Below are 9,312 nucleotides of genomic sequence, written 5' to 3'. Positions count from 1 at the left end.
CTCCTCATCTCTGTCCTGAATGGCTTACCTCTTATCCTTAGACTTAGAGATGAGGAGGAATTACAGGCCGACTCCTGTTCCTATCTTCTATGTTTCTTCTTTGTTTAAGCTGAAGAACACATGAGAGGGGGGAGGGAGTCCCTTTAAATGTGGAGGGGGTGGGTGTCCCTTTAAATGTGGAGGGGGTTGTGTCCCTTTAAATGTGGAGGGGGTGGGTGTCCCTTTAAATGTGGAGGGAGTGGGTGTCCCTTTAAATGTGGAGGGGCTGGTGTCCCTTTAAATGTGGAGGGGGTGGATGTCCCTTTAAATGTGGAGGGGGTGGGTGTCCCTTTAAATGTGGAGGGGGTGGGTGTCCCTTTAAATGTGGAGGGGGTGCGTGTCCCTTTAAATGTGGAGGGGGTGGGTGTCCCTTTAAATGTGGAGGGGGTGGGTGGCCCTTTAAATGTGGAGGGGGTGGGTGTCCCTTTAAATGTGGAGGGGGTGCGTGTCCCTTTAAATGTGGAGAGGCGGGGCCCCACCACAAAACTAGGCTGCCAGGGGGCCTGCGCGTGGCTTCCGGGTGAAAGACGGAAGGCAGGGTCCGGGGAAGAGGCGGAATCAGCGGCCGGATAAAGCAAAGTGTTGGAGAATCGATTTAAATCGAGGTGAGGGGGGAGCGGAGAGCGAGATTATTAAGTAAAATACGAGAAAAACCAAACCTGAGAGTCGGGCGGGACCTCCGCGGACACCGGACGGAGCGGACTGAGCCGGAGCAATGTGATTGTGACTGACGGGAGCGCTGACCAATAGGAAGAGGCTGAGCTGGGAGGACTCAACTGGGCGGCCTGGTCCTCCAACCAATGGCGGCGCGGCTAGGGGGCGGGACCTTCCCGGCGCTGAGGCTGGGCCCGATTGTGACGTCATCAGAGGAAGAGGCCCATTTAGGTGGATGGAGGCCGACCCGGCTTGTGACTGACGGAAGCTCTGACCATTAGGACCTGGGCTGAAGTGGGAGGACTGAACTGGGCGGCCTGGTCCTCCAACCAATGGCGGCGCGGCTACGGGGTGGGACCTTCCTTTGCGGCGCTGGTGGGCTGGGGCCCGATTGTGACGTCATCAGGGGAAGAGGCCCATTTCGGTGGATAGAGGCCGGCCCCGCCTGTGACTGACGGGAGCTCTGACCAATAGGAAGAGGGCGGGCCCGAGTCCGCCCACCAATGGTGGCGGGGCAAGGGGGCGGGGCCTCCTCTCCAGCTCAGGTGCGCTGGGGCCGATTGTGACGCGCTGTCCCCAGGTGACACCTCGGGGGAGTGCAGTCTGGAGCGCGCCCACTGCACTGTGGGGCAAGTGACTGCACAGGGGGGCACAGCAAAGTTTAGAAATGCAGTGGTCACAGGGACTTCGATAGTCAGGGGGTGACGGGCATTTCTGCAACCCTGGATGTGAGTTCCGCCTGGTGTTTGCCTCCCTGGTGCCAGGGTAAAGGACATCACAGAGGGTGCAGAACATTTTGAGGAGGGGGGGAGTAGAACAGCTCGGAGTCATGGTCCATGTGGGAACCAATGACACAGGAAAGAAGAGGGTTGCGGTCCTGCAGTCAGTGTTCCAGGAACTCGGGAGGAAATGAAAGAGCAGGACCTCAAAGGTAGCATTCTCTGGCTTACTCCCAGTGCCATGCACTAGTGAGTCTCGGAATAGTAGGATAAAACAGGTTAATGTGTGGCTGGAGAAATGATGCAGGAAGGAGGACTTTAGATTCCTGGGGCGTTGGGACCAGTTCTGGGGCAGGAGGGACCTGTCTAAGGTGATTGGGTTGCACCTCAACAGAGCTGGGACCAACATCCTCACAGGAAGGTCAACTGGTGCTGTGGGGGAGGGTTTAAACTAATTTGGCAGGGGGTGGGCTCCTGGATCAAACATTAGAGAGGAGAAACAAGGTGCACAGAGGACATGGAGAGGCAAATAGCACTAGATTACAGAATAGTTCAGAAATGGGAGGGGGCAAATGCAAAGCAGTGGTTTTGGAGTACATGGGTTTGGAGTACATGTGCGTAAATGCACGGAGCGTGGGAAATAAGGTTGGTGAGCCACAAGCACAAGTCACCACATGGGCCGATGATATAGTGGGAACAACAGAGACCTGGCTCAAAGAAGGGGAGGTATGGGAACTTAATATTTCTGGCTACAAGGTATTCAGGAAAGAGAAGGAAGGAAAAATAAATGAGGAGGTGGCAATACTGATCAATGAAATTATTATAGCACTGGAGAGGGATGATGTCATTGAGGGGGTGAAAGACAGAATCTATTTGGTTTGAATTAAAGAACAATAGAGGAGCTATTGCGCTACAGGGTCTATACTATAGGCCACCAAATAATGGGAAGGAGATAGAGGAGCAAATTTGCAGGCAAATTACAGAAAGATACACGAACTACAGAGTAGTGATAATGGAGGACTTCAATTATCCTAATATAGTCTGGGATAGCAACAGTCTAAGGGGCAAAGAGGGGGAGGAATTCCTGAAATGCGTACAAGAGAACTTTCTTGAACACTGTTTCCAGCCCAACGAGGAAGGAAGCAGAGCTGGATCTAGTTCTGGGGAATGAAGTGGGGCAAATGGAGCATGTTTCAGCGGGGGAGCATTTGGGGAAGAGTGATCAGAACATCGTCAGGTTAAAAATATGGTGTGGAGATGCCGGAGTTGAACTGGGGTGGACAAATGTAAGAAGTCACACAACACCAGGTTATAGTCCAACAGCTTTATTTGAAACAGCTTTATTTGAAACAGCTTGTGATTTCAAATAAGGCTGTTGGACTATAACCTGGTGTTGTGTGACTTCTTACGGTTAAAAATAGTTATGGAAAAGGACAAGTGTAAAAATATTTAACTAGAGGAGGGCTACCTTCAGTGAGTTGAAAAGGGATCTGGCCCATGTGGATTGGAATCTAAAGTTGGTCGGCAAAACAGTAATTGAACAATGGGAGGGCTTCAAAGAGGTGATGATTTGAGTACAGAGTCGACACATTGCCATGAGGGGGAATTTAAGGTTAATAAGATAGTAGAAAACCAAGCTGAATATAGAAAGTACAGAGGAGACATAAAAAGGGAATAAGAGGGGCAAAGAGAGAGAGCATGAGAATAGATTAGCGGCTAACATAAAAGGGAGCCCAAAAGATAAACACATAACTAGTAAAAGGGTAGTCAAAGGAAGGCTGGGGCCGATTCGGGACCAAAAACATCATCTTGTGGAGGCAGAGGGCAATGGCTGAGGTACTAAATGAGTCCTTTACTTCAGTCTTCACTGGAGAAGAGGATGCTGCCAATGTAGCAGTAAAGGAGGAGGCAGGAGCGATATTGCATCGGATTAAAATAGATAAAGAGGATGTACAAGGTTGGCAGTCCTCAAAGTAGAGCAGTCACCCGCTCCGGATGGGGTGCATCCTAGGTTACTGGGGGAGGTAAGGGTGGAAATTGAGGAGGTTGTGGCCACAATCTTCCAATCCTCCTTGGATATAGGGGTGGTACCAGAGGACTGGAGGATTGCAAATGTTACCCCCCTGTTTATAACAAGGGGAGAGGGATAAACCCGGCAACTACAGGCCAGTCAGCCGAACGGCAGTGGTGGGGAAACTTTTAGAGAATAATCCTGGACAAAATTAATTGGCCCTTGGAAAAGTCTGGGCTAATAACTGAACATCGGCATGGATTTATTAAAGGCAAATTGTGTTTGATAACTTGATCGAGTTCTTTGAACTAACCGGGTTGACGAGGGTCGTACGGTTGATGTGTATATGAACTTTCAAAAAGAGCTTGACAAAGTACCACATAATAGACTTGTTAGCAAAATTAAAGCCCGTGGGATTAAAGGGACAGTGGCAGCGTGGATACAAAAGTGGGTAAGGGACAGAAAGCAGAGAGTGGTGGTGAACGGTTGTTTCTCAGACTGGAGGGAAGTGTGCAGTGGTGTTGCCCAGGGGTCGTTAGGACCACTGCTCTTTTTGATATATATTAATGGGCTGGACCAGGACATAATTTCATCGTTTGCAGATGACACGAAACTTGGAAATGTAGTAAACAATGAGGAGGGTAGTAACAGGCTTCAGGTGGGAATAGACAGACTGGTGAAATGGGCAGACGGAATTTAATGCAGAGAAGTGTGAAGTGATATATTTTGGTAAGAAGAACGAGGAGAGGCAATATAAATGGAATAGCACAATGTTAAAGGGGATACAGGAACAGAGAGACCCGGGGTGTTTGGACACCAATCCTTGAAGATGGCAGGAGAGCATTGGAACACTGAAGTCTCGAGCTCACAAAGACATGGTGATGGATTTCAGCAGCAGATCAGCTGAGACCTCCTCCTTCCACCTCTGTAATATCGCCCGTCTCTGCCCCTGCCTCAGCCCATCTGCTGCTCAAACCCTCTTCGTGCATTTATTACCTCGAGAATCGACTATTCCTGCGTTCTCCTGGCCGGCCTCGCAACTACCACCCTCCATAAACTTCAACTCATCCAAAACACTTCAGTCTGTGTCTTAACTCCTGTTCACACTCACACCCTGCGCTTCAGTCTGTGTCTTAACTCCTGCTCACCCTCACACCCTGTGCTTCAGTCTGTGTCTTAACTCCTGTTCACCCTCACACCCTGCGCTTCAGTCTGTGTCTTAACTCCTGTTCACCCTCACACCCTGCGCTTCTGTCTGTGTCTTAACTCCTGTTCACCCTCACACCCTGCGCTTCAGTCTGTGTCTTAACTCCTGTTCACCCTCACACCCTGCGCTTCAGTCTGTGTCTTAACTCCTGTTCACCCTCACACCCTGTGCTTCAGTCTGTGTCTTAACTCCTGTTCACCCTCACACCCTGCGCTTCTGTCTGTGTCTTAACTCCTGTTCACCCTCACACCCTGCGCTTCAGTCTGTGTCTTTACTTCTGTTCACCCTCACACCCTGCGCTTCAGTCTGTGTCTTAACTCCTGTTCACTCTCACACCCTGCGCTTCAGTCTGTGTCTTAACTCCTGTTCACCCTCACACCCTGCGCTTCTGTTTGTGTCTTAACTCCTGTTCACCCTCACACCCTGCGCTTCAGTCTGTGTCTTAACTCCTGTTCACTCTCGCACCCTGCGCTTCAGTCTGTGTCTTAACTCCTGTTCACCCTCACACCCTGCGCTTCAGTCTGTGTCTTAACTCCTGTTCACTCACACCCTGCGCTTCTCCGTGTCTTAACTCCTGTTCACCCTCACACCCTGCACTTTTGCCTGTGTCTTAACTCCTGTTCACACTCACACCCTCACTTCTGTCTGTGTCTGAACTCCTGTTCACCCTCACACCCTGCGCTTCAGTCTGTGTCTTAACTCCTGGTCACCCTCACACCCTGCGCTTCAGTCTGTGTCTTAACTCCTGTTCACCCTCACACCCTGCGCTTCTGTCTGATTGATTGGAGAATATCACTCAAAGGGTTGACGGTGGATAGGCAATGGCAAACATTCAAAGACCGAATGGATGAACTACAGAATTTGTTCATCCCTGTTTGGCATAAAAATTAAACAAAAAAGTTGACTCAACCGTGGTTAACAAGGGAAATTAGCGATAGCATAAGATCCAAGGAGAGGTCATATAAATTGGCCAGAAAAAGCAATAATCCTGAGGATTGGGAGCAGTTTAGGATTCAACAAAGGAGGGCAAAGGGAATATTTAAGAAGGGGAAAATAGAATATGAGAGTAAGCTTTCAGGGAACATAAAAACTGACTGTAAAAGCTTTTATAGATATGTGAAGAGAAAAAGATTGGTGAAGTCAAGCGTAGGTCCCTTGCAGTCAGAATCAGGGGAATTTATAATGGGGAACAAAGAAATGGCTGACCAACTAAATACATATTTTGGTTCTGTCTTCACAAAGGAGGACACAAATAACCTCCCAGAGATGCTGGGGAACATAGGGTCTGAAGAAAGGGTGGAACTGAAAGAAATCAGAATTTGTAGGGAAATGGTGTTTGGAAAATTGATGGGACTGAAGGCCGATAAATCACCAGGGCTTGATAATCTACATTCTAGGGTACTTAAAGAAGTGGCCCGAGAAATAGTAGATGCATTGCTGGTCATCTTCCAGAACTCGAGAGACTCTGGAACAGTTCCCATGGATTGGAGGGTAGCTAATTTTACCCCACTATTCACAAAAGGTGGTCGAGAAAAAGCAGGGAATTATAAACCAGTAAGCCTGACATCAGTAGTGGGGAAAATGCTAGAGTCCATTATAAAAGATGTAATAGCAGAGCACTTGGAAAGCAGTGACAGGATCGGACATAGTTAACATGGATTTACAAAAGGTAAATCGTGCTTGACTAATCCACTGGAATTTTTTGAGGATGTAACTGGTAAAATAGATAAGGGAGAACCAGTGGATGTGGTGTATTTGGACTTTCAGAAGGCTTTCGATAAGGTCCCGCATAAGAGATTAGCATGCAAAATTAAGGCACATGGGATTGGGGGCAAGGTATTGACTTGGATAGAGAACTGGTTGGCGGATAGAAAGCAGAGAGTTGGAATGAACGGGTCATTTTCTGAGTGGCAGGCAGTGACTAGTGGGGTATCGCAAGGATTGCTCCTAGGACCCCAGCTGTTCACAATATACATTAATGATCTGGACAAGGGAATTGGATATAATATCTCCAAATTTGCAGATAACACAAAGCTGGGAGGGAGGGTATGCTGTGAGGAGGATGTGAAACTCCAGTACGATTCGGATAGGTTGGGTGATTGGACAGAAACATGGCAAATGCACTATAATGTGGATAAATGCGAGGTTATCCACTTTGGTGGCAAAAACAGGAAGGCAGATTATTATTTGAATGGCAATAGATTGGGAGAAGGGGAAGTGCAAAGAGACCTGGGTGTTCTTGTGCACCAGTCGCTGAAGGTAAGCATGCAGGTGCAGCAGGTGGTTAAGAAGGCAAATGGTATGTTGGCCTTCGTAGCGAGAGGGTTCGAGTACAGGAACAGGGATGTCTTGCTGCAGTTGTACAGGGCCTTGGTGAGACCACACCTTGAGTATTGTGTGCAGTTTTGGTCGCCTTATCTGAGGAAGGACGTTCTTGCCATGGAAGGAGTGCAGCGAAGATTCACCAGGCTGATACCTGGGATGGCAGGAATGACGTATGAGGAGAGATTGGATCGATTGGGCTCATACTCACTGGAGTTTAGAAGATTGAGAGGGGATCTCATCGAACCCTATAAAATTCTCAGGCCTGGACAGACTGGATGCAGGAAGAATGTTTCCAATGGCCGGGGAGTCCAGAACCAGGGGTCACAGTCTAAGGATAAGGGGTGGCCATTTAGGACAGAAATGAGGAGGAATTTCTTCACCCAGAGACTGGTGAACCTGTGGAATTCTCTGCCACAGAGGGCGGTGGAGGCCAGTTCATTAAATATATTCAAGAAAGAGTTGGATAGATTTCTTAAGGCTAAAGGGATCCAGGGATATGGGGAGAAGGCAGGGACAGGGTACTGAATTTGGATGATCAGCCATGATCTCATTGAATGGCGGCGCAGGCTCGAAGGGCCGAATGGCCTACTCCTATCTTCTATATTTCTATCTACTCTGTCCAGAACCCTCATGATTTTGAACACCTCTATCAAATCTCCTCTCAACCTTCTCTGCTCTGAGGAGAACCATCCCAGTTTCTCCAGTCTATCCACGTAACTGAAATCCCTTATCCCTGGAACCATTCTTGTAAATCTTTTCTGCACCCTCTCTGAGGCCTTCACATCGTTCAGAAAGTGCGGTGCCCAGAATTGGACACAAAACTCCAGTTGAGGCCGAACCAGTGTTTTATAAAGGTTCATCATAACCTCCTTGCTTTTGGACTCGATGCCTCTATTTATTAAGCCCAGGATCCCGCACGCTTTTTTAACTGCTTTCTCAACCTGCCCTGCCACCTTCAATGATTTGTGCACACATACCCCAGGTCTCTCTTTCATGCACACATTTTAGTCTTATACCCTTTAGTTTATATTGCCTCTCCTCATTCTTCCTTCCAAAATATATCAGTTCGCACTTTTCTGCGTTAAATTTCATCTCCCATGTGTCCGCCCATTCCACCAGCATGTCTATGTCCTCGTGAAGTCTATCAGTATCCTCCTCACTGTTCACTATACTTCCAAGTTTTGTGTCATCTGCATATTTTGAAATTGTGCCCTGCACACCCAAGTCTAAGTCATTAATATATATCAAGTAAAGCAGTGATCCTAGTACCAACCCCTGGGGAACACCACTGTGTACCTTCCTCCAGTCTGAAACACAACCGTTCACCACTACTCTCTGTTTTCTGTCACTTTGCCAATTTCATATCCATGCTGCCACTGTCCCTATTATTCCATGGGCATCAACTTTGCTGGCAAGCCTATTATATGGCTCTTTGTCGAACGCCTTTTGGAAATCCATGCACACCACGTTAACCGCATTGCCCTCATCAACACTCTCTGTTACCTCATCAAAAACCTCAATCAGAATCAGAGTGGCCGGGCCCGGCGGACGTGCGGCCAGGGTCCTGGCACCAGGAAACCCAGGGTGCAGCGCCTCCCCCATCCGAGCCACCGCTTCCCGGTTTCTTCAGCCAGTTCCACCAACTCTGGCTCGGGACAAAGGACAGGAGCCAGGCTCCCAGAATGGCCCGCGGCCCCGAGGAGCATGCGCACTCTCAGCGGGGAAATCAGCGCGTTGGATAGAGCGGTTTCTGGGGCGCGGTGAATTGTGGGTGCTGCGGCCGCCATTAGTCAGTAGCTGTGGGGAAGAGTTATATTGCAGGCTGACGGAAGGTAGGTCCCCGGCCGCCTGTGTAGGTCTTTTTGTTGCTTCAGTTTGAGCTGGAGTGGAGATGGAGGAGAAGCTTCTGGGTTTAACCCCCAGTACTTCTGAGCCCAGGAGGACCCAACAATTTCCAATGTGAGACTGTCAAGGGAGGTGGATTCTGGGGAGATTAGGTTGTTAAACAGACACTGTCCCTACAATGTAAAAGAGTATTGTTTTAGGAACAAGTATTTCTGTAGAGGCTTTTAATCCAGTTTACATTCAGATTTGTTTTAATTCATTCTTGGGATGTGGGCGTCGCTCGCAAGACCAGAATATGTTGCCAATCCCCATCTTCCCATTGAGAAGGTGATGGTGGGCCGCCTTCTTGAACCGCTGCAGTCCGTGTGGTGAAGGTACTCCCACAATGCTGTTGTGTAAGGAGTTCCAGGGTTTTCACCCAGTGATGATGTAGCAACGGCGATATATGTCCAAGTCAGGATGGTGTGTGACTTGGAGGGGAACTTGGAGCTGATGGTGCTCCCATGCACCTT

The 9,312-nt window shown here is 48.8% G+C and overlaps 1 protein-coding gene across 1 annotated transcript in view; it reads left to right on the top strand.

The window, feature by feature from the left end:
- The first annotated feature begins 1,970 nt into the window (after window positions 1–1,970).
- LOC147091967 (uncharacterized) overlaps window positions 1,971–9,312 on the top strand; it is a 34,428-nt gene continuing 27,086 nt past the window's right edge. The window contains exon 1 of the mRNA XM_085976653.1: window positions 1,971–2,168. Coding sequence (XP_085832779.1) covers window positions 1,971–2,168 — 198 coding nt within the window. The remainder of the gene's footprint in view (window positions 2,169–9,312) is intronic.

The sequence above is a fragment of the Somniosus microcephalus genome, unplaced genomic scaffold (assembly GCF_052327205.1).
Source record: "Somniosus microcephalus isolate GS21.2 unplaced genomic scaffold, FLI_Smic_1.0 unresolved_chr3, whole genome shotgun sequence".
In the NCBI taxonomy this organism is placed as follows: Eukaryota; Metazoa; Chordata; class Chondrichthyes; order Squaliformes; family Somniosidae; genus Somniosus; species Somniosus microcephalus.
The sequence above is the reverse complement of the archived record's forward strand: the minus strand, read 5'-3'. Positions and strand labels throughout refer to the sequence as shown.